Raw genomic sequence first — 25,587 nt, 5'->3', positions numbered from 1 at the left:
CTTGATGGTTTGTATGTGTCCTGGAACATTTTGTCTAGAGGTCTAGACATTATCAAAGTCATATTCTACTACATGGAGAACATTTATAAAAACAAGTGGCTAAGAGTTTGAAATTAAAAGCAGTTCTTCCAGCACAGCCTTTTCCTATGAGAACTTATCAGTTATTCCACTTTGACACAATGAGAACTCTACCTCTCAACAGCCGTGTGCTCAGGGTGGCTATTTCTGCTACAAAGTGACGTGACCCCATGCTTCTGTTGCCTGGGCCTCTGTCACACGGAGACGTGGTCTTGTGTCCACTATGTAACACACGAGCTTTTGTTCACCTGACGGAGTGCGGGGGTGGTTTTCACCAATGCAAGTCAGCGCTGGAGTCACACAGCCAAATGAAACGTGTCCGGGAAATGTAATAGTTAATCACTCACTTTAGCTGTTTCCTGATACCCTCACCTGCTTTCACATAGATGGCACAAAATATAGAGCTTAGTGGCACACAAAGCCAGGCTGCTTTCACTGGACTGCCCACACATTCTTTTGATTCTATTTTGGGTCACACGTGAAAGCCACAGAACAATCGACAAAAGCCATTTCGTCTTCTCACTCTCTTCAGTTTACCCTTTTGCTTAGTTTATTTCATTTCGCCAACATTTTTAAAAGGGCATTGTTGTCATTACAAAGTTGAGTATTTTTCTGAGATCCTAGGTAGTGTTGGTGGTGGAAGAAGAATTCTTCCACTTTTCCAGACTAAGTCAAAGGCATGGTCTTTGAAATACTCAAAGTCCCCGACGAAGCTTTCAGCACAGAGATGAAGAACAGCCAGTACCTGAGAGTTCCCTGCATTGTCATTAAATCCTCACAACTTTGAGGCAGTTACCTATATTTTATCTCCATTTTAAGAGTGGAGAAATTGAGTCTCCGAGGTTAAGTATCTTTCTCAAGGTCACATAGGTCATAAAGTGCCCAGGATTGAAACTTAGGTCTGTTGCCAAAGCTTTATTTTACGCGTTTAGCCCACTGGATCAGAATTCTATAAAACAGCTATCCCACAGCATGTGATTATGGTGTTGTAAGTTAGCCATTGCTCTTTGGACCCCTTGACTTTAAAGCAAAGGTTTTAAAAATATTGAACTTTAATTGACATACAATATTTTTTTAAATTTGTTTAATGTTTATTCAGTATTGAGTGAGAGAGTGAGGGAGGGGCAGAGAGAGAAGGAGTCAGAGGATCCAAAGCAGGCTCCACACTGTTACCGCAGAGCTCAATGGGGGGGCTCAAACCCACGAACTCTGACATCATGACCTGAGCTGAAGTCAGACGCTTAACTGACTGAGCCACCCAGGTGTCTCTAGTTGACATACAGTATTATATTAGTTTCAGGTGTACAAGATGGTGACTCAAATTTTTTATATATCACGAAATGATACTATGATAGGTCTAGTTACCCTCTATCACCATACAAAATTATTACAATATTATTGACTGTATTCCCTGTTATACTTTACATCCTTGTGACTTATTTATTTTATAACTGAAGTGTGTATCATTTAATCTCCTCCTATTTGTCCCATCCCTCCACCTCCCTTCCCTCTGTCAACCACCAGTTTATTCTCTTGACCAAAGGTTTTTTCATGTTTCAACACTGAATATGTTCGCTGTACATTTTCATCAATCTGAATAAATTTCTTTTTGTTCTTAGGTTGTACCCCACGAATGTTGTTATGGGGTGGCTTTGTCTTCCCATCCCCAAGGTTATGTGTTCAAGCACTAACTCCCAGTACCTCTGAAAGCTTCTATGGAGACTGGGCCTTTAAAGAGGTAATTAAATTACAATGAGGCTGGTGGGATGGGCCTTAAACCCAGCTGACTAGAGCCTTTATAAGGAGAGGCAACAAGGCTAGAAAGACAGCAGGGGTGTGCATGGAGACTACCTGAGGACTGCAGCGAGAGGTAGCCATCTGCAAGCTAAGGAGAAAAGAAACCAACTCTGGAATGGTCTTAAGGTTGGAGTTTTTTTTTTGTTCCTGAGGTGTTTGATGAAATCTGATAGCAAATCTGTCTGGAGTGGTGCTTCTGTAGGAAGGTTTTTAAATGATTACCTCTTTGATGGTGATGTGTTATTGTTCTGGACCTCTGTGGTTTTTTTGGTCTGTAAACACATAGTTTTGGGTTGTGGAATGTTTGCTAAAATTATCTGGTGACTTCTTTTCACTATTGCTGTTGTTTCTCTTTGTCTTAAAACATGTAATGGGGTATTAGACTTCCAGGCTAATGTTCTTTTTTTTTTTTTTTTAATTCAAGTTAGTTAACATACAGTGTAGTATTAGTTTCGGGAGTAGAATTTAGTGATTCATCACTTATATATAACACCCAGTGCTCATCCAAACAAGTGCCCTCCTCAATGCCCATCACCCATTTAGCCCAACCCCCACCCCTCCAGCAACCCTCTATTCTCTGTATTTTAGTCTTTTATGGTTTGCCTCCCTCTGTGTTTTAATCTCACTTTTCCTTTCCTTACCCTATGTTCATCTGTTGTTTCTTAAATTACACATGTGAGTGAAATCATATGGTGTTTGTCTTTCTCTGCGTGACTTATTTTGCTTAGCATAATATACTCTAGTTCCATCCACATTGTTGCAAATGGCAAGATTTCATTCCTTTTGATCGTCCAGGCTGATCTTCTAATGGTCTTTGGTCAAACTGCTTCTTTATCATTTTTGGGTGGTTTCCTCAGCTTTATTCCATCTCTACTGAATTTACTCTTGGCATTTATGTCTTATCTGGTGTCCCTGAGGTCAAGCCCTCTTCAGTTTTATCTTGGGGGTAAATTTTCACTCTGGTTTTCTTTCAGGCTGCCAGCGGGGTAGTCACCAGGCCTCGTTTAGTGAGGCATATAAGGGTGCTCAGATGTGCATTTTAAAGATTCACAGCTATTTTATGTTTTCAGTCTCTCCCGGCTCTGAGGACCAGGTGCCTCTTATTCCTGAGCTGATGGGAGTTCTGTGGCAGGAATCGGCTTGCTTCTTGCTGGCTTTCCTGATTCCAGGACTTAGGCTTCAGCTTTGTTCTGCTGTATTGATTCCCAATTCTTTACTCATTTTGCTTTCTGAGATGGTTGATCTCTTCTATACAGGTGTCTTCAGTTTTCTTTGTGGGTCTTTTCATTCCTTTATTGGCTAGTGGGGGAGGTGAAATTAAGTAGAGTTAATGTCATGGTTAAATGGAAGACCTCCATATTGTGACTTCATGCCTCCATCGTCTAATGATAGCCACTACCCACATGTGGCTATTTAGATTTACACTAAAATAAAAATTCAGTGCCTCAGCCACATTTCAAGTGCTCAGTAGCCATATGTAGCTAATACTACGGAATAGGGCAATGTAGATATAGAACACTTTCATCATTACAGAAAGTTTTATCGGACAGGAGTGCTAAACAAAATCCACAGAGATGCCATCCATAGTCTATAGCATTGTTTCAGTTACTTGCTAGTACACCCCTTTAATTCTGTATAGCACTTATCCCTAGTTGATACTCGTCTCCATCCACTAGAGATTAAGCTCCCTGTGAGCAGAGACCTTATTTTCCTATCATTCCTAACATACAGCAGGTGCTACTTATGTTTGTTAGAATGAATGAACCCCCGTTAATTTGCCCAGAGTGCTTACATGCTTGTCTTACTTAGTTTAAACTATATAGACTCAGAATCTCATGTTGGGATATGATCATTCTAGATGGCACAACTGCCATACTTTTCACTGGCTTTGTGCTGTAGTTTTGTATTGTTTCTCAACTCTTTGCAAGCTGTTTTGAGTCCACCGCTAATTTTGAATTAAGACATTTACATGTAAGTCTTCAAAGAGACCAAGTTGTAAATTGGAAGTATTCAAAGTAGGTATTGAAATACCTACAAGAAAGCAACTTGGAAACATTCCAGTGAGTGGTGATCGCCTAGAAACCATCCAGGAAAGCAAGTGTCCACTTCTTGAGACTTGCTCACCTGTGCAGCTGCCTTAGTTACATTAGTCTTGAGTACCAGAATTGGGCAGATACACAGAAAGGACCTGAAAGTCGACTTGTCACTAACACCATGTGGTGAGTTAAGAGGCAGTAATCTGCAGAGAAGATCCTGGGCAAATCTTAACTCTCAAATTATCCTTGCCACACATTTAGCTATCTTGTTCACATCCTATACTTTGGGCCCAAACTCTCCTTTCCTTTCAGCTAGAGAATCTCTCCTACTTCTACCCATCCATCCTTCACATGCTGTTTTCCCACTTGGACACCTCCCCTCACAAAACCTCCAAGACCTAGCTCTCCTTTCTTTGAGAGTTCTCCTCAAAACTCCAAGAAGTCTGACAAGACCTCACTGAGTTCCCATCACTCAGACACTGAAGCAACTCTTCATCCTGTTTCTCTATTAATCGGAAATTCCTCTACGGCAGGCTTGAGGCCTGCTTTTTCATCTGTCTCCATAGATTCTGGGATCTTGTTGTACAGCAATACAAGGGGAAAATAGATCAGCTGGAATTAGAGAAGGAAAGGCCTCACCTCAACTACCTAATACATAGTATTGGAAACTTATTTCACTTGTGATTTTTTTGCTGTGAGATTTCAGCATATTGATCACCGAGCCTGGAGGATTGAATTATTTTCCCCACATTCATAGCTGACCACATCAGAAGGAAATCGCAGGTATGTTCAGGCAGTAGCACGTTGACACAACAGGGTTGGTTGTAGTTAATAGTGAAGTCTATATACACTTAATAACCAACCTGTCTTTGGTGCAAGGGCTGTAGGTGAGACAGGCTGTTGATGTGCTGACACACGTGACTGGCATGGAGATGCAGCATTGGAGGCGACTCCACTCACTTGCAGTATGACTAGCGTACGGTCTCCAGCTTCTTCAGGCTCTACTTGAGCCTTCAAACCCAGGTCATGCTTGTCCTGGGCTCTTCTTGGGGCTGTTCCCAGACAGTGACTGAGAGAGGTGGCCATACAAGGGCCTAGTCCTTTCTCCCCAGCATGGACTCCCTAATGGGCACCTTTTGCTCTGGAGTTTCCCCTAAAACTGGTAGGGGCTTTGTCAGGTGTGCATAATGTTCTGTGCCCTCCCCTGCCCCTTCAAGTCCTGCAGCTCTCCTTCCACAGGTGCTAATTCTTAATCAACCTTTTCTCCTAAGCCATCTGTGCATTTGTCTCGTGGAGAACCCAACCTAAAACAACATCAAATATGTAGTTTCTACAGCTGAGAAAAGGATTCAGAAAAAAAATGAAGCCGTGAAAACGGTGTATATCCTATACAAAGAGTCATGTGGGTTCTCAATTGTGAACCTGTGAAAGCTGTCACTGAGCGCTTAAAGCCACAGGTATTAGGGAAATCGTGTCAGTTTTGTTTGCAGAGAATTGCTAAAATAAGTTCTAGCTTTTAAAAGAAATGGCTAGATATCTGTAAATTAGAGTCCTGGGAAATTAATACATTACCTTTCATTGCCTAGGGCTCTTAGCTTCTAATGGGTGTTTTGTTGATTTGGGTGCACTAAGGACATGTCGTAAACTGTTTTTGTTAAAACAGATTTCTAATACAATGTGAATTGGTTTTTAAGGTTTGGTTATTAAATTCAAAACTGATCTTCCAATATGAATAAGCAAATGACCCTATATAGTTCCTCTCAGTCTCCAAAGCACCTTTATTTTCCAAATTTTTTTTTTTTTTCATTTCTTGAAATCTCCATTGAGAAACAGTACTTCACAATTAAAGGTAGGTAGCAGATTCTTCTGGTTTACCATACTGGTCTTTTTTATAATATGGTTATCAAGTAGGGCTTAGACTCTTGGTTATTCAAAGACTTGCAAGGAACTTAAGTTCAAAACCACGATGAACATTGTAGAGTTAAAGTATGTTCAAAGATTTATCCTTCTATATCCTAGAATAGAAAAAAGAATATAATAGGAAGAAGCTAATGTTCAAGAATTTATGGACTGTGAGAAACAAATCAGACTATGAGAAACAAAATTTTAACTCGTTAAATGTTGGAAGAAATACCATTCATATTTGGACCCACTGCTCTAGAACAATATTACCATGAAGAAAGTTTTTAGGCATGGTCAATAAAGAAGGGAAAGGGAGAAGAGATTTTGAAGAAAAAGTTAATATTGTCTTGAGCAAAAGTAGAGGGATAACATTATTCAAAATTGCTTACAGGTAGAAACCATCCAAATGTCTATCAATGGATGAATGAATGCGGAAAACTCCACACAGCCATACAAGGGAATATTATCTGGCCATAGGAGAGAATGTACGTGCCACAACATGGAGGAAACTTCAATATTATGCAAAGTGGAAGAGGCCAATCCCAAAAGACCACATACTATAGGATTCCATTCATGTGAAAGTCCAGAACAGAAGTCTGTAGAGACAGAAAGTGGACTAGTGATTTCCTAGGGCTGGGGAGTGAAGGTAGGGGGTGAAGGGTGATAGCTCAAAGGCTCAGGGTATTTTTTAGGGGTGATTAAAAATGTCCTAAAAGTGGTGATAGTTGCACAAATCTGTAAATACACAAAAAGCCACTTAACTATATACTTTAAATGGGTGAATTGTATGGTAGGTGAATTCTCAAGATTATTAAAAAAAAAAAAATGGAAGAAAAACTCAAATGCCAGAGGACAAGTAAATAGAATTACAAACTGTCTAAACAGAATTAGAGTATCCTGGGGCCGCACCACCAAGTTTTAATTAAACTCTTTCTGAAATTGAGAGTTTACCTCATTCCGTAGGCATTAGTAAATTGTGCTCGTCACTTTGGATTTCCATGGGAGTATTTGCTTTTCCTGTATATCTTAAGATCAGGGTGTTAGGTTAGATATGGCTCCAAAGTTACCCGTGAATGTTACCTTATGTGGCAAAAATAACTTTGTAGATGTGATAAATTAAGGATTTTGAGACTAGGGGTTGTCCTGGATTATCTGGGTAGGCCCTACATGCAATTGCCCTTATAAGAGGGAGGCACAAGAGGTTAGACTACAGAGAAGGCGGTGTGACCACAGACGCAGAGACTGGAGTGATATGGTTGAAAGCCAAGCAATGTAAACAGCCAGAAGCTGGAAGAGATCAGGAATCCTCCCCTGAGATCTCTAGAAGGAGCCAACCCTGCCAGCACCTTGATTTTTAGCCCCATAAGACCAGGACTTCTAGTGTACAGAACGATGAGAGAATAAATTTGCGTCTTATGTCATTAAGTACGTGGAAATTTGTCACAATGCCAATAGGAAACTTCAACAATGCAGTACTAATTTTCAATGATCCTGGGGAGGTATTGTAGGATTGCCATAGCTTGATATTTAGTGCTTAGGTAGTGTTTGCTTGTGTGATCTAGTTTTTTTTTTTTTTTTCTCATATAATTATTTACCATTTTAGGTGGTGACTCTTCATTTTATTTATTTTTTTTTATTATTTTTTTTTTTTAAATTTTTTTTTTTCAACGTTTTTTATTTATTTTTGGGACAGAGAGAGACAGAGCATGAACGGGGGAGGGGCAGAGAGAGAGGGAGACACAGAATCGGAAACAGGCTCCAGGCTCCGAGCCATCAGCCCAGAGCCTGACGCGGGGCTCGAACTCACAGACCACGAGATCCTGACCTGGCTGAAGTCGGACGCTTAACCGACTGCGCCACCCAGGCGCCCCGTGACTCTTCATTTTAAATGGCTTGTCTTGGTTTCATACTCCAAGACACAGCAAATTCTTTTTGGAAGAGGGGAGTTATCTGTTTAGAACAAATCCTTGCCCCCCAACCAGGAGTATAGACTTCTAGATCCCAAAGGGTCCTTAATCATCCGTGATTAGTGCAACTCTATATTTGAGTAAACAGAAACCTGGAAGGAACGAGTGACCTACCCAAGCTCCTTTAGTTAAGAAGTAGCAAATGTTCATGATTGCCAGGCCACTAATCTTTAAAACTAGACATGTGAGACTTGAACATCAACTTGCTGGAGACAAAACTAGTTTAAGCTGACATGGAGATGTTTTAGACTTAAAACTTCCTAGCTGCAAGAATCCATTACAAGTAGGGTTCCCTGTACTTTGTAGGCCACCATGACCATGCCAGGAGCAGAAAATCCTTTTTTTGGTTTGTTTATTTTTGAGCACGTGTGGGGGAGGGGCAGAGAGCGAGGGGGACAGGGGATCCAAAGTAGGCTCCATCAGCAGTGAGCCTGATGCAGGGCTCGAACTCACAAACCGTGAGATCCCCTCCTGTGCTGAAGTTGTACGCTCAACTGACTGAGCCACCCAGGTGCCCCTGGAAAACCCTACTCTTAATTCAAGCCTCTAACCTCCTTCTGACCTCTTCCATTTATGAATCAAGTTCTGTTAGCTTCATAGGAGGTTCATCCTCTAGGACATAATGGTACTCCTTTCAAGTATAGGAAGCAGAGAAGAGGTTTGGGGTAAATCAGAGGTGGCTGGAGGTGGGTGAATGGTTGACCACCTAGAACAAGAAAAGCAGGGCTGAGAAGAAAATATTAAGGTCCTAGAAGTTATTGGAAGCAGTAAATGGGCAAAGTGCCCAGTGACCTCTGCAGAATTTAGTGTCTGGATACCACCAGTTCTGAAAAAGAAGGTCCGTGGTTTAAGAGTCTTTCTAATGAAATACACCATCTCTCAGCTATTAAAGGATATACTCAAAGCAAGAATGAGGCAAGAGAAGCACTGCCTGCTTTGGAGTTGGGGCCAGGGGAAGAAAGGCTATAAGCTAGTAAAGTATTAAAAGTGCTCATACCCTCTGTACCAATAACTCACTTCTAGAATATTCTTAGGATAATTCTTATAAGGAGATGTGGACAATCCTATAAGCAAACATTCACTGTAATATTAACAATAGTACCTAATAAGGAATTTATCATAGTACATCTCTATAGAGCTGTATATAGCCACGAAACATTTATGAAATTCCAGGATATAGTGAAGTTTATGTAAAGTGAGTGCATGATACAAAACTAGCAAAGATTATATTTTTCCATAAATCACGTCGAACAACAAAAAAAAGTAGATGGAAATTGCCATGGATGTATTGTTTTTTTTTCCTGGATGGTAGAAATTGGGAGACCAAGTTGGAAACATGCATTTGTTTCCTACAAACGACGCTTCAACAAACTTTTCTCTAAATCTGGCTAGTCAGCAGTCTTTATAGACTTGTAGACTATGGACTGTCAAAAGAATTTCTCCTTGCTTTTAACAGGCAACAGTGACCGGCTCTTTCCTCACAATCTGTGTGGTAATGCAACTGCCTCATGAGTTTATAGGTTTTCTTAGGTGTCTGGAAGAGGGTCGTTCTTGTTACAGCAAAGGCAGCTATGTTACTGGACCACGTCTTATTCAAGACTGCAGCCTGTTAATTGGCACATAGTGAGGTGAGCACATTCTAACCTCTCCACGCTTTTCTAAAGCACATATTGGGGTGGCTACGCAATAGCAACAGCTATCAGCTAAGACTGCAGCTGCGCATAGTGGGAAGTGTGGGATCTGTTCATACCAAATAATCAAGGTAGCCTCTCTCCTCTGCACAAAGTTTTATATACATCCCAGAAGAGTAGCACCTAATCGGATAAATGTGCTCCATATGGAGTTCTGAAGCTTTAGGTTGAGATGCTTTTCCAAAAGGCAATATAGGATTTTTTAGTACATCAAACACAAGGTTTTCCTTGGTGTGAGTCATAATGTACAAATGGTATGGAATATGGTAAATACTATGGTGCAGCCTTTGGAACTTGGAACAAATTCTTTCATCTCCCTGCTTTGAGCCCATTTACTCGTTCTGAGAAGTAGGTTAAACTATGTTTAGCCTAAAAACCTTCTGTTCAGGATTCTTTAAGGTTAAGTTTTATTTTATTTTATTTCAAGTTTATTTTAAGAGACAGAGTGAGCGGGGAGGGGCAGGCAGGGAGAGAGAATCTCAAGCAGGTTCTGCACTGTCCGCACGGAGCCGCATGTGGGGCTCGAGCCCACAAACCGCGAGTTCATGACCCGAGCTGTAACCAAGAGGTGGACACTTAACCGACTGAACCACGCAGGCGCCCCACTAAGGTTAGCTTTTAAAGGAAAGGCAGAAGGCAGCTGCTCCTGAGTGGTTCTCTTCCCCTGCATAGAAACTGACAGGCTGTTTCAGAGTCTGACTTGGCAGTCTTCAAGACCTCAAATATCACCGAGACCATGGACCATAAGGTGTCTCTTTGCTAACTCAATTCCTTTATCTTATTTTCAATATGCTTACTCAAGGAAAGGGAAAAATCAAACCCAAAAGGTTTCTGATCGGTTTGAATTATTTTTGCTAGCAAATTGAAAAGGACTTCCACGTCTGCAATTTCAACCAGTTGTGCTGTACATTTAGGGAAGTCCATCACCTTAGAATCCAGGTCACAGTTTCTTCTAAATCCACATGTTCTTGGCCTTATGATAAATCAATCAAAATTGATTTAATGGTTTAAGGCAACTGAGTTAAGTTAGCTCCTACATAGGCAAAAGTCACTGAAATTGCTGCAGAAGTTCAATTTACTCCATCTTGTGTATAAGTTGGATCAACAAAGTCACGCTCTGTACGAAGTGTATATTTGGCCTTTAGTTACTTCAAAAAATCCTCTGGCCACAGGAATTCTCATTGTTTGGTAGAAGAAACAGGTTGAGAGAGGGGAGATCGAATACCCCCACATCACATGGCTTCCTAACCTGAAGCTCCCTCTGAGGGTCTGCACTCCCTTCTTGCATATTTGGGGTGAATTTCATTGTTACCTAATTAACTGTTTTGGCAGGTGCAGGTAAGCTTCCAGTATGGAAATCCATGTTTGAAGATGCAAAAAGGGAAGGTGCCAAGTTGAGGGGAAAATAAAAATTCATCCCCTAATAGATTTATACAGTCAGGCAGTCTGTTCAGAAAGATTTCAGTTGAAGTTTGACATTTTATACATTATTGTATGGAAGCCCTAATTATTAACATAGGTGAGAGCAAGCCCTTCATTCTCAAGCTATGAAGGGGTGGGGAGCAGGCTGTTGCGGTACTTCACCGGTCATGTGAGCCTAAGTTGCCGTGTCTGGCATTGTGTGGTTGTTCCTAGGCTAAATCTTACAAAAACAAACAAAAAACAAAAACAAACAAAAAAAAACCCGTGTGTTTTTGTGTTCTTCTCTAACTTCTCGACTGACACAGCACCCCCGCCCCCTTAACAGAATGGCAAAATTCCAATGCCAATTTCCAAGTTACTTACCAGGAAACGCACCTGCTTATGCTCTTACTTCTTACCCAGGGCAGCAATACCGTATTACATGGGTCTTGTCAGAGAGCTGCTTGTTCGATTGCTCATTTTCTTTAGGGGTGATGGATTTGTGTTCGGTGTAACTGGACTCAGAGCATGCAAAGACCTTACCGTTTCTTTCTGGTGTTTGAGGTCTACTACCCTCAACTTTGTTCTTCTCCCATGGTGGAGAGTGGATTCTGAGGACAACCTGGTGTTCTAAGGGAGCTTCTTGGGTTACCTCTGGCTGTGTGCGCTAAGCTGCTGTGTACCCTGAGAGACTTCAGGCTGGAGCTGTCCGCTTCCAAGATTCACGTCACCGAGTTCGGGAGGGGCTGCCCCTGTGACAGGCCTGCTTGCGCCGAGTACATTCCTTAGGCGCCCCTTCGGGGCTCTCTTGAGGCCGCAGAGGCCGCAGGAAATCACTCCGGAGAGTGGCGTTAGGTGTCGGTGGCTACCACGCCTCCCGATTCAGGACTGGCTTCCTACCGGGGGTGGGAGGGGACACCACGGTTCTTGTGCACTGGAGCGCAGTTCGGCTCCGCTCTACCCCGAATAGGCGGCTACGGAAGCACGCAGAACTCGGGCAGTTGCAGCACCGGCAGATTTTCCGCTCTTCCCGGCTCGCTCTTCCGCCTGCGCAGCCCTAGCCCCCGCCCTCCTCCACCCAGCTCACAGGAACCAGCGCCCTGGCCGCTCCCGCGCTTCTCTCCTGCCACCCGCAGTGGCCCGCTTTTTATAGGCACCGCAGCCAATGAGCGTTCTCCTTTCCTTCTGCCCGCCCGCCCGGCCAATCGCCGCGCCCCTTGTGTAATCTTCGGCTGCTCGGCCGCTCTCGGCTATTTTCGTTGTTGCTGGCTTTTTCAGGGGCTGCTCGCTCGCAGCCAGAGAAGCTGCTTTTTTTTCCGGGTTCGGAGCCGTTCCGGATGCTTTAGGCTGCCGGATGTCTGATCTCCGAATAACTGAGGCGTTTCTGTACATGGATTATCTGGTAGGTGCGGGGCAGGGGTGGCGTGTCGCCTCTTGGGTCCGACGTGCCCGATGTCCCTCCGCCTGGAGGAACAGCCTTTTTGCTTTCTTTCTTTGGGATGGGATGCCTTTGGGGTTCTTTCTCCTGCAGCCTGCTCTAGAGCTTTGCTGGGACTCGGAGGGTCGGCTGGCGGGGCAGAGATGGGTGGCGGAGCTGACAGGTAAACGTGCGGCCCCGGCCACCGCGCTGCGGGGAGAGGGGCGTGCTGGGGCTGCCAGGGAGATGGGGCCGCGGAGGTGGGGACATCCCCTGCCCGAAATCGGGTTCTTTGCTTCCCTCTGCGCTCCCTGCAGAGGACTTTCTTTCCCGGGAGGTAGGAGTTTTCTGCTCTCTCTTTTAGCAGAACTCCAGGTACTATTAAAGAGCCATAACCAGAATGGCTTACTAAGTGCCCGGCAGCCCCAGTCATTTGGTTGTTATTAGATCTCTAAAGCTATGACCTCGGTCGCGGTGAGGTTTTAAAAGCACATTACCGTAAAGTAGACGGGACTAAACTACATCGCGGTCCTGTCGGGACTGGGTAAGGGCAGGCATTGTCCCACCGTTGTTGTGGTGGGTGCATGTGGCTTATGCCCTGGATCCCAGCTGTGCTTTTTAGGCCAGGCTTGTGCTGAGAAGTTTAGGTGGGAAGTGTCAGCACAATGCTGGGACTGGACATTATTTTGATAATGAACTCGAGTTTTTGTGGAATTATGCAAGCATCATGTCTTGTTCCAGAAATTCTGTTTCCCTAGAGCTGCACGTTTGTGTTCAGGGGGATCCTCACTGACATTGGCTGTGTTCAGTCCTATACAATTACCAGGTTTACCTTGTTACCGCTGTTACGCAGAGTTGAAGTAGCTGGCTAAAAACATTGACCCTTCTGTGATCTTGTTGGACACATGCAGACGGTTGATTGTAGATTGGCCTGGCAGAGATTTGCTAGTGCCTTCTAGGAATTAAACTTAATGCTGTTCTAAGAAAGACTGTGAATGCTTTCATGATCAAGAAACGCTGGATACGGGCTGGTTTTGTAATGTTTTCTCGTATTTGGACTCATTCTAGTTTATGTGAAAGAGAGGTTTCCCCTAAAGCTTAGTGGTTTGATGTTGTTTGTTTTTGTGTTTTTTGTGGGGGAGGATGCTGGTTGAAGTTTATGCATGACCTTGTGTGTGGAGCAGAGACAAAAAATTCTGAGTTGGAATTCTGATCATTCGTTGATGTCAGTTATCTTTGTGATAAAGGGACATTATCCACCCACAACTGGAGCCAGTTTAAGGAGGTTATCTGATTGTGAGTGTTCTTTAAAATTAGAAGTGTCATGTAGGTTGAGTTGCCAAGTGTTCCTTAGGTTTTCTGAATTAAATAACCGATTATTTTGTAGCCTGTCTGTAAAATACAATGCTATGGTTTTGTTTTGTAGTTCTCAAAGCCAGAGTTTGTTGGGATAATTAATCAAATAGGAAAGGTAATTACCTGTAGTACTGAAAGCTAATATTGGATACTTAAGTAGTGCCTAGAAAGGAAGTCAGGTGGTTCTGACTATTGTATTTATTTCTTTTACTGGGTGAATTTTAAATTTCAAATAGCATCACAAAGCTGAGGTGCCAAAACCACCTAACCACTTGGGGGTTGGGGGTTGAAAATTGGTTTATTACTTAGGTGGATTGTCTGAAGTTGGTGAATGAATGTTTGTGGGGCTTTAGGGTACCTTAAAAGTAGATTCATTTCTTTGTCAATTTAACAGGTTTGTTTTACAATCACTGGGCCCCAAATTTGACACAGCTTTTTGATTTTTACCTGCCACGCCCCCACACGTCCTATTGCATTGGTACTAAAAATATCATTTTGTCCCTTTAAGCTTTAAAAAAAAAAAAAATCACAGCTGTAGTGAAACTGTTACATAAAAATCATTGGCTACTCATTGGAGATGAGAAAAGTCTTAAAGGAAGTAAGTCAGTTTTTATGAGTGTGCCAAGTATCCCCTGTGAAAACACTTAAGAAAAGCCTTAAGGATGAAGTCCAATTTTTCCATCTAATTTTTCAGTTAAAAAGACACACCTCTCCTGAGGTGGTCTTTTGTGTTTACTTCTTATCAACTCTGAAGAAATGAGGTGCCACACATCATTCCTTTCTTCTTGCCTTTCAAATGGACTTATTTGCCTGTATATAATCTTTATGTGGTGTGTATTAGAAACCAGTTTCTAGGGGGGAAAAAAAACCCAATTCTGTTGACTGCATTTGGGATCTCATTTTTAAAACCAACTCCCAAGTTCTTTGACTTCCAGGAAAAAAAAAATGCTCCTTTCATTAAGAGTTTCGCTCTTCGGATTTTGCTGAGCTTGTGGGCTAGAGCGAGCTCCCTGTCCGTGCACTTGACAGGAATACTGGTGTGTGCTGTCTTTTCTTTTTTAATCAGGTACTTGACTTTTCTTGCTGCTGTTGGAAACTGGAAGAGGGAGCTGTATGTATTGTCCATTGTTCTTTGGATGGGATGTCATCACTTAACCTTTTACATTTGGAGGAGAATAGAACAGAGAAAAGTACAGGTGCTATTTTTTAACAGCTTTTAATAGGACTGTGGATATTAAAACAAATGAAGCTCTCTGTTCTTTGAGGTTGCTTTTGATTTTCTTAAATATTCTCAATTAGAGGTGACCAATAGGGCGAGGGACAGGGATAATGCCTTAATATTTAAGACAGGGTTTTTAAATTCAGTTCAGAGATATAGTAGCTAGCTTGCTAATTCTAAATAATTAAATATCAGCCAGTGTTCAGTATTTGAAATGAATGAGACAGAGGGACAATTCTACTTTTCTCACTGGCTTCTAAGTTGAGACCAGATAAAATCTGTTTGGATTAGGTGTTTTGTTCTAGGGAATGCAGAATGTATCCTTTACACTTCAAGATTATCAAGATTATTTGTGTAGCCTGGTGGCAATTTAAATATAAAAATCTCATGTTTTCCAGTTAAGGAAATTGTTGTAGGAGGCCGCATACCTTTTCTCCATTTTCATGATGGACCTTAAAGGCCATGTTCACATGTGTCAGGTTTGTGGGTAAAGATTTTGTTCCTGTTCCAATAGGCAGGACCAGCATCTTGCCCTTTTTTTGTTGTTGTTAACTTATTTAAACTCTAGTGTAGTGCTGGTTTCAGGAGTAGAACCCAGTAATTCATCACTTAACGTACCACACCCTGGCCCATCCCAACAAGTATCCTCCTTAATGCCCATCACCCATTTAGTCCATCCCCCTACCCACCTCCCCTCCAGCAACCCTCAGTTCTATTGTGTTTCTTAAATTCCACATATGAATGAAATCCCAGGATGTTTGTCTTTCTCTGCCTGACTTATTTCACCCCCAAGCCAAATAATTCATTGAAGAAATGGGCAGAAGACATGGATGGACACGTTTCCAAAGAAGACCTCCGGATGACCAGCAGGCATGTGAAAAGATGCTCAACAGCACTTATCATCAGAGAAATACAAATCTTACTCTCTTTTGACAGGTAGACCTAGCAAGACCGTGTGCAGAGCTTTTTGAATAAGTAGGAGAAAATCAAGTTGTAGTGAAAGAGAGACACATCTACCAGGTTTTCCTGGGAGGTTGCACAAGAACAACTTCTAGATTCCTTTCAGTTTCAAATTTTCTTTGTCTTCACTCCCATCGATTGGTGAGGATTTTACCTTTTTCCTCGTCCTGGCATCAAAACCCTAAAACTTTCTGCTTTGTATCCTGCCCATGATGATTAAATGAGATCATGGAGGGAAAGGGCTTTATATAAACAGCACATTGTTTTTCAGATATGAAATGTTAATGTATTGTGATTACATTACTTATTCTTAAACCTTAAGACCTTAACGACCTCTCACTGGTAAATATCGGGCTAACTTTTAAACTAGTGCCAGGATGTGGAAAGGTTTGGAGCAGTAATCAGCAAGTAGGATGTCACAAGACCGTTGCTTGTTTAATACTTACGAAAATAAACCACCTTTAGATATTTTCATTAATCCATTCAACAAATATTTATGGAACCCCTGCTTTGTGCATGGCCCTGAAAGTCATGGGGGACGAGCTCCCTGCTGAGATCCCCTTGGCTGTGGGACTGCCAGGCACGTGGCTCTAGGGGAGTCTGTGGCAGGACAGGTTGCATAAGGTGCATAGGAGAGGAGACAGCTTCTAATGTGCTCCTTGGCTTTCTCCTAGGTTTCTCATCTTACGTGTCTTTGTTTTCTTGTGAACTAAAATGCAGAGTTAGACTTGAAAATGTGACAATTAGCAGACATGACTAATCAAGCATTTTTAGTGGTCAACCAGTGATCACTGCATTTATATATTGTGTTTGGAATTTAAGGCCAGGGTTCTAGATTTCTTGTAGAGATTGGTGAACCCAGCCTAGTTTTTTGGTCCTAGGCTGTACCTGCCATTAGAAAGATTTATGTGTCAGTGGGGAAGATTGAGAAAGAAGGTAGATTGGTTTTTATTCTGTAAATGGTGATGGAACTTGGGCTGACTAACCAAGAACAGGAACTCCTGATGTACTTCAAAGAATGGAGCCTATAGGTTCTAGTAAGTTGTAAATGTGCCCATTTGAATCTGGTGTTTCATTATGTTTAAAGTGTGCTGCTTTTTAACTCTGAAGGACTCTGAACATAAGCTATGTGTTCGGACTGTGGACAAATGGACTATAACACACAGGCCAAACATTGTTTAGTCCTAACTGTAATTGGATTAGTCATGTAAATATTCTTTTATTAATCATAAGATTAAAATAATGCAAATGCAGATTAACCATCTGGAGTTGTCATTGCAAAAATGGTTGAACATCTGTACCATTAAGCAGTAACTCTGATGTAGAGGCATTAGCTCTGGTTCTGGAGATTCTGTTGCTGCAGTCCTTTGTTTTTTTTGTTTTTTGTTTTTTTGTTTTTAAGGTTTATTTTGAGAAAGACCTTGTGAGTGGGGGGGAGGGGCAGAGAAAGAGGAGAGAGAGCCAGTAGGAGACTATGAATCCCAAGCAGGCTCTGCCCTGACATCACAGAGCCTGATGCAGGGCTCGAACCCATGAAGACAAGAGATCATGACCTGAGCCAAAACCAGGAGACAGATGCTTTAATGGTCTGAGCCACCCAAGCACCCCCATTGCTGCGGTGTTAAGTCTTGAAATAGGACTCCTAGGAAAAGACCCACAGGAGAAATGATTGATGCCCTCTGGAAGCCTAAGCCATATGCTTGTTGGCATGGTGGGGGTGTGTATGGGGAGTTAAGTATGAGTTATGAGGATAAACCAGTTAACATTTACTGAGCACTTACTATGTGCCAGACAGCATTGTAAGCACTTTCCTGAGAAATGGTATTAAAATGAGTCTCAGAGAGGTGGTTTCCCCAGGCTGACACAGCTAGCAAGTAATAGAGCTGGGCTTGCGGACTTCCTCCCAGCTTGGTGTTAAAGCTATTGGGAGGGGGCGCCTGGGTGGCTCAGTGGGTTAAGTGGCCAACTTGAGCTCAGGTCACGATCTCGCGGTCCGTGAGTTCGAGCCCCGCGTCGGGCTCTGGGCTGATGGCTCAGAGCCTGGAGCATGCTTCCGATTCTGTGTCTCCCTCTCTCTCTGCCCCTCCCCTGTTCATGCTCTGTCTCTCTCTGTCTCAAAAATAAATAAAAACGTTAAAAAAAAAAATTAAAAAAAAAAAAAGCTATTGGGAGATGGTTGAGATTCTTACAATGTTTTTCACGTAAATACTGTGCTGCTGCTTAAGTAAAGGGTAAAACACCAGGAGACTTGAAGAGACTGATCCACGTTCTCTCGTTCTCAAGGACTTGGCCCTTCTAAATGGAGTGTTAAGGAGAAGGCTGGATAGAAAGCACTGTGATGTGGGGAGAGCCTGGGGGGCTCAGTCGAGCATCTGGCTCTTGATTTCAGCTCAGGTCATGATCTCACAGTTTGTGGGATTGAGCCCCTGCAGCATCCCATTCCATGCTGACAGCTTGGAGCCTGTTTCAGATATATTCATTCTCTCTCTCTCTCTCTCTCTCTCTGCCCCTTCCCTGTTTGCATGCATGTTCTGTTTCTCAAAATAAATATTAAAAATGTGTCCAGAGCTTCCTGCCCCATAGTGTCCTAAGTCTGGTCACTGAGGTGACCTTCAGCATCTAATGTTTCATCAAGTGACCACAAATGGATTTCTGGGCAACCCTGTTAGCCCCCTACTGTCACTTCAGGAGCACCTTCTTCCCTGTCACAAGCCCCAGTTCTTTTCTGAAGAGGTCACTGAGATGGAGGAGGTAGTTGCCAGTTTTTCTGAGGTCCTCTATGCTCCTTTACCAAGTGCTGCCTGGGGAGGGAGGCTGTCCCCAGCAGACCCTAGGCCCCACGTAGCCTCTTGCTTACAGATTTCAGTTGGGCACAGCCCCCTGATATTAAGTATAAAGAACGTATTTGTTTTGTTTGGCTTTGTTTTTAAGAATTTGTAGACTGGAAAGACTTTTAGCGAGTTCTGCTAACTGTCACGGAGAACAAACAGTATTTTTTCTGATAACTTCTCACAAATTGAATTAACGATGGGCTTCTATTTTCAAGCCTCAGCCCCCTTTCGTTATGCTGTGGCTCTCCCCCTGGCATCTCCCCAAATGCTTCAAGCGTTTGGATGAGTTTAGGAAGCTCCGTGCTTGTCGACCTTCATTTTCAAGTGTCTGCGAAGTGTTTGAGCACATGGACTTCTAGCGGGGCTGTCTTCAAGGGCGTGTGGCCATGGGGGCTACATTTAGAAGGGCCCCACGCTTACTTTAATGCTCTGGGGTTACCATCTTCTTGATTTTTGATGCTTTGCAAACATTTTCATTTTGCACTGGGCCTCACAAATGAGGTAGCCACTTCTGACTTCTAGTGCTAGCAATGTGTGACTCTCCCTTGAGTGGCCCAGGGTGATGGCTGTTCTGTCACCTGCATCAGGGCAGGGTCCCTGGCCCTCTTGCCCACCACCAGAATCAAAGAGGGGACTGTGTACCAAGTGTGGTGCGGAGCGTTTCACTCTTGTCGCCTGACTTAATCTCCCCATCAGTCGTGTTGATCAGATGCTACCATCTTACAAAAACACTGCTTTAGGAAAGAGGGAACTTGAGGTTCAGGACGGTGGCATATTGGCCAGTGGAGTGTTAGTTAGCCAGTGAGTCTGGCTTGGCGGATTCCAAGCCCATGCTTAGAAGCCCTTAGGACCGCCCACCTAATAATAGTTGTTGAGAGGATGAGAGGGGCAGCATGAATCATAGACACAGTGCTGGCGATTGAGGGCTCACTTGATTGTGGTCACTTGGTTTCTCGGGAGAAGCCCTCTCAGGAGTTCAGGGATAGCCCAGTTCCTGCTGGGGCAACTGCCCGAGTTTGTGCCTTGGGGTGACAAGGCCTTCATTTGTTTATCCATTTTCCTCTACTCTTTTGCATAAAGATTGGCGTTTTGCTTTTTGGCTCACAGCCGCGTTACAACTACATGGTTTTGAGAGGAACTGTTTGAAAACTTGGATTTGCAGAATGGTCTATTTATCAGGTTCCTTTGTACCTAGATTTGCTGAGCACTGCTCTGACCTCTGGACTGCTTCTCTCAGGGTTGAGGACTTATCTCCTAGTAATTGTGTCTATGTCTCCCCAAGAGGGATTCCTGGGGGTTTTTCAACAGCGTTAGCTGCCTCTCTAGCCTCACTCTTGGGGAAAGTGGATGACCGTCCAGAGTCTTCCCAGGACCATCGATGGAGGCACAGAAGGGCTATACCTATTCCTAATCAGTCCCCTGATCATGGAGTCAGGAACTAAAACAAAATACAACCTTTTCAGAGTTTTATTTTTAATACAAATATTCCTGAGTACAAGTATTCAGGAAAATACAGAAAGCAACACAACCTACTTCTGTGTACCTACCTCTCTGATTAACAGTTGTTACCATCTTGTGATTTTTGACTTCAAAACTCTGCTTTAAAAAACAAAAGAACTCTAAGGCTAGAGCTAAAGCTTGCTGCTCCCATTTCTCTGTGCCGGTTAGTGGGTTTCATTCTCAAGCATTCTGTTTTTTTCCTTTTCTATACTTGCATGTACGTATAACAAATATACTAATGATGTGGTGAATGTAATTTTACAGCAATGGTAACATACCACCCTTTTTGAAACATGTTTTCTGTTTTCGAGATCAATAAATGTTGCTTGTATGTATCAGTAGATACTTGGTTTTTCATATTTCTGGTTTGGATATGACATTCATGCTTCTATATGTAGAGATCTTATTTGGATTTTGTGAGAAGCTCGGAGGAGAATAGGTGTTGGTTTGGAGGCGTGGTTTGTACACGTTTACTTGTTAGTATTTACACAATAAATCCTATAAAGCTTGCACTTCAGTATTAGGATTCCTATCTTACAGTTGATAATCATTTTGTATTCCTACTAATATATGTATATCTACATACACATATTCTTGCCTATGTAAGGATGTGGATTATTTTGGTAACGTATTTATTATTAAAGTAAATGGAAATTCGGAAAGCACGATAGGGACAAAGTTGTAATCCAGTAACCCACAAAGAGCCAGTTAACATTTTCAACCCTGCATCGTAATGAAGGGAGTTTTATAACCTGCTTTTTACATCTATGAATATTTAAAATTTAAGTTTCTCCTCATTGATCTTCTGCATTATAATACTGACCATAATTTTCTTAACTAATCACCTTTCCATTGAATATTTTATATTCCAATTTGGGCTGTTATAAATAACACTGAATTGAATATTCTGCATAAATTCCTGGATATTCTATGCCAGTATATTGTCAGGAGTCGTAGTTCTGTGGTATTTAAATACATCTTAGTATGAAAAGGAGTTCCAGTGCCAAGGAAGTTTAAAAACTGGGTCAGACAAAGTTAAACAAGTTTCTTTATTGCACAGCCTTTAATATGTGGATGTACATGGCAAATCTCTAAAAGGGATTGCTGCATCCAGTGTTTCTATTCTGGGGTATTTTTGTTTTATGATCAAGTTCTAGGAGTAGATTTGTAGGGTCAAAAGGTACCTGCGTTTTAAAGCTCTTGACACTGATTAAATAAGTTAATATTTGTAATGTACTTAGAACAGCGCCTGGTTATAATCAGCCAGTGTTTAAGTCAAAGCTGTGTAATAAAGTTAGTGATAATGATGATGATTATTGATTGAGAATTTACTCTCAGATTCTGCAGGAAGTGCTTACTATGGGATTCTACTGTTCCTTTAGACTTTTCTCCAACCCTGAGAGGTGTAGGAATGTTTGTTCCTGTCTTGTGGTTGGGGAAACTGAGGGTCAGGAGGAGTGGAGTAATCACAGTTGCCTCGGTTGTTATAAGGGTTGGTGACATGTCCGTGATCTTAAACTGTACCTATCCTTGCAGCAGAGAAGAAAAGAACCTTGAAGTTGTGTATTCGATTCCTAGGTATTCCTCCTTTTACCTGTGTGATCTAAGGTGTTTTCCAAATCTCAGTCCATAGCAAAATAGAAAAATCAGGAAAGTGTTGCAAAATAATTACAAATTTACAGACTTAAATTTGCAATATTTTCCCAACTTTTTGTAGGTATTAGAATCTACTGTCTATTCTGAAATGATAGTGAATGATAGTGTCTCTCTCAATGTCATTACCTAGCAGAATAAAAAGATGATATTCCTATATTCTCCAGGTTTTCTTTCTTTCCCTTTTTTTTTTTTTTTTGGTATGGATGTAAGTATATATTTAGAATGTACTTATTTCTAAAACCCCAAATACCAGGAACCTAATCTAAGACAAATCACTCCAAACTACAATTTTCTCCTTTGCAAGATTCAGACAGCATGAGAGCTTGCCTCTGTGATAACAACATAATGAAACTGTAAAATTCTTAAAAAAAAAAAAAAAAAAATCACCTTAGATTTTTCTGAACTGATTGGTATGAGTCCATGGGACTCAATGTAAGGCATCGATAGAAGGAGGGGTAGGCAAGTGTAGATAAAGTGAGCTTCTATGTATGTCCTTGATTTCTCCCACCTCCTCCCCCCATCAGTGACACCTTGGAGAGTTTTCTTCAAAACTGGCAGTGTACAATTTTTGTGGCGTTAAGTAAACATTGTGTAGGAACACGTTGTGTACTCTTTAAGAGCTAGACATCAAAAAGTCCTTGACCTTGGATAAAACTTTTTTTTTTTTTTTTTTTGGTTTCTTTCACAAAAAGAAAAATCCCAAAGAGAGTGTTGATTTTTTTTTTTGAACTATTTTTTTTTTTTTTTTTTTTTTTTTTACTCCCTCCTTCCCTCCTATTCTGATTCAGATTTTTTAAGACCGCAATTGTGACTAGTAAACAATCTTATTTACAAAACTTAGGGCTTTTTTGAGGGTTGAATGAGATAATACATTGTACTACTTGAACACAGGTGCATGCTAGCTTTATAGAATACCTTATTTCTAATTCTCATTCACTCAATTTAATTGTGCACTTTACTGTGATGCCTCAGTCTAGATAAATGTATATGTACCTGAGTCTTGGTATCACCCCCAAATAGAGATGTAAAACATTTCTAGTACTCCAGAAGGCTCTCGTGTCCCTTGCCAGGCAGCACTGACATACATTAGTTTTGCCTGATTTTGAACTTGACATAAATGGAGTCAAAATATATTTACGACTTCTTTCAGCATGCCTACGATTCATCCTTCTTGCATTAATCAGCAATTTATTTTTCATTGCAATGTAATTATGAGTCTATCTGTTGTATTGTTGGGCATTTAGACCCTTCTCAGTTGATATTGGAATCTGGTCCAAACATTCTAGCACATACTTTTGGTGGCAATATTAATTTCTTTTGGGTACGGTGGAATTTCAGGTTCGTTGGGTATATCTATGTTCAGGTTTACTAAAAACTGCAAAACACTTTTCCAAAGTGGTTGTACCAATTAGATTTCTACCAGTATAAGAGTTCCAGTTATTTTATCTCTTCACCTATACTTCTTGTATTGTCCGTTCTTCTGTCTACCTGTTCTGACGGCTATGTACTCCAGAGAAATTTAAAGTTGTCCAAAGCTGCTTTTTTTTTTTTTTTTTTTAACTTGAAGAAGTTCCTGGCCGTATTCTGAAATTCCTGCACTATTCAGCTGTGTGGTTCACTTAAATTCTGACATGCTGAAGTGGTACCATGGGAGTTAATTGACCTGATTTTGTTCCTGGCTTTGCCACCAACCAGATGTGGAGGTTTGGGCAAACCAGTCAGTCTCATTAACTTGTTTCTTCATCTATAAAAAGATGGGATTAATTAGGTGACCTCAAATGTTTATTTCATTTCAAAAGTTTTTAGTCCTTCGATATCCTTCCTGGAATAGTGATCTCTCCCATTCTTCTAATTTTACTTAAGGGATAAATTGCATCAGGGCAACTCTGTCAGTCATTCACTCAAACAACTCCAATTTTTATGAGCCTTTGATGTTCCGATGTGGCCCTGGCACTAGGGATATACATGTGAGTGAGACATTGGCCTGTTGTCAGGAAACTTCCACTCTTGGTGGCGAAAAATAAGCAATTACATCTTGGAGTGGCCTATTCCACTTAGAAGAAAACAAAGGTAACTGAGGGAGCCTATGAAAGGAAACTTGAGGGCTCAAAAGAGCTTCCCAAAGGAGTCATTCTTAATCTGCAGTGTTGAAGGCAAGTTGGCCCAGTGACAAGCAGGGCTGGGCAGAAGGAACAGCCTGTGCACTGACTCGGGGGTAAGTAACCCCATCACTTCAGGGAGCTCCCAGGGCTCAGTGTGACTGGGGCAGAGGTGAGAGCAGTGGCTCCACATGAAGTTGCAGAGCCCAGCTGGGGTCACCTCAGGGGAACCTTCAAAGTTAGCCTGGAGTGACCTGGTCAGATCTTCCTGCACTGTGAAGGATCAGAAAGGGAGGCCAGACCAGAGCAAGAAGGCCAGTTAAGAAGATGCCATCCTGATCCTGGAATGAAATGGTGGTATTCACAACCAGGTAGGAGCAGGAGGGATGCCCAAAAGTAGATGCTTCTAAGGATTGTCGGAATTTCACAAATGGATGTAGAAGATGAGAACAAAGATTTTAGCGCTTTTGTTTTGATAACTGTTCTGGTTATCTATTAGTGAGCTAACGAACCATCTTAAGAGCGGCTTCAGACAGTAACAACTTATTTTACTCCTGAATCGGGAGGTAACTTGAGTTCAGCTAGGCTGTTGTTGCTACGGAGCCCTTATGAAGTTACAGTCACATGGTGGCTGGGGTCACCTCAAGTCTTCATATACTTGTCTGGCATTTGTGCTTGGGAATCCCCAAATAGCTGGGTGCTGGGAGACTGTGGACTCCTGGGGCATCTCTCTTCACGTGGTCTTCCTATAGGCTGCATCGGGGCGACTGGACTTCTCCCATCCAGGCTAAAGACTCACAGAGCATGTACCAAGAGAAACTGGCAGAACTTGAACTCTGGTCTGGCTAACATCTGACCTCCCAGTCTTCACTACTTAGGTGATACCTGAAGCCACAGCCATGAACAAGCTCGCCCAGGGAGGATTGTGTAGAGTGTGAAGAGAAGAATCCCGAGGAAACCCAGTGCCTCAGTTAATGCTGGCACATAGTGGGCATTCCTTTTTTTGTGTGGGATCAGAAAAAAGGAAAGGAGCCAGAAAAAGAGGCTGAGAGAGGACTGGAAGATTGAAAGGAAGCCTGGGGAGTGGAGTCAGGCTGAGAAGGGAGACTTTCCAGAAGGAAGAAGTGGCCAGTGGTGTTCAGTATTGCCCAGAGATCATGGAAATAAGGACTGAAGAGTGGCCGCTGGATTTGCATCAGGGTTGACCTGGGCCAGGGCACTCAGGCCTAGCGGAAGGTCAGAAGAGGACACTGCTGCAGTTAAGTCTGTCAAGGAATGGTACCGTGAAAGGGCAGACACCAGAGCCAGAACTGGAGGAGTGGCTTTCCTCTTTACATGGGACCCAACTTGAGATGGCTAAATGCTGGTGAAGTAAAAGAGAAGGTCACTTTGCTGATGGTGACTGAAATATGGTGGGGTAGGGGTTTGAGCTGAGTGGGGTTGAAACTTCTGTGAGGTATGAGGCAGAGTGATGACCAGGGATCCCAAAGTGTTGGTTGCTGCAGACTGTTGACGTCAAAAGCCATGACTGAATGACCCAAATATGTAGGGTGGTGGAATTTTTTTTCTTCCATTCTCTATAGCTGTTTGGGTGTAGGTTTCAAGAGGTAGGCCCTTAGATTAAGGTTTAGGATTTTTCCAGCATGAGTCAATGGGTGGATAACGGGATAGAGGAAT

At 42.2% G+C, this 25,587-nt stretch overlaps 1 protein-coding gene across 8 annotated transcripts in view; it reads left to right on the top strand.

Annotated features, from left to right (window-relative positions):
• The window catches only part of ARL15 (ADP ribosylation factor like GTPase 15), a 553,398-nt gene that overhangs the window by 137,207 nt on the left and 390,604 nt on the right, over positions 1–25,587 (top strand). The window contains exon 1 of one of the 8 annotated variants that reach the window (XM_053906990.1): positions 12,094–12,274. The exons of 3 other annotated variants lie outside the window; for them this stretch is intronic. In XM_053906990.1, the coding sequence (XP_053762965.1) occupies positions 12,227–12,274 (48 nt within the window). In that variant the 5' untranslated portion in view covers positions 12,094–12,226. Of the gene's footprint in view, positions 1–12,093; positions 12,275–25,587 lie in introns of those variants that run through there. 4 more of the 8 variants (XR_008423696.1, XM_053906986.1, XM_053906985.1 and 1 more) reach the window with 4 other exon arrangements.

This window comes from Panthera pardus, unplaced genomic scaffold, assembly GCF_024362965.1.
Source record: "Panthera pardus isolate Hobbes unplaced genomic scaffold, ASM2436296v1 HiC_scaffold_2, whole genome shotgun sequence".
Taxonomy (NCBI): domain Eukaryota; kingdom Metazoa; phylum Chordata; class Mammalia; order Carnivora; family Felidae; genus Panthera; species Panthera pardus.
This window is presented reverse-complemented; position numbering and strand designations above follow the sequence as displayed.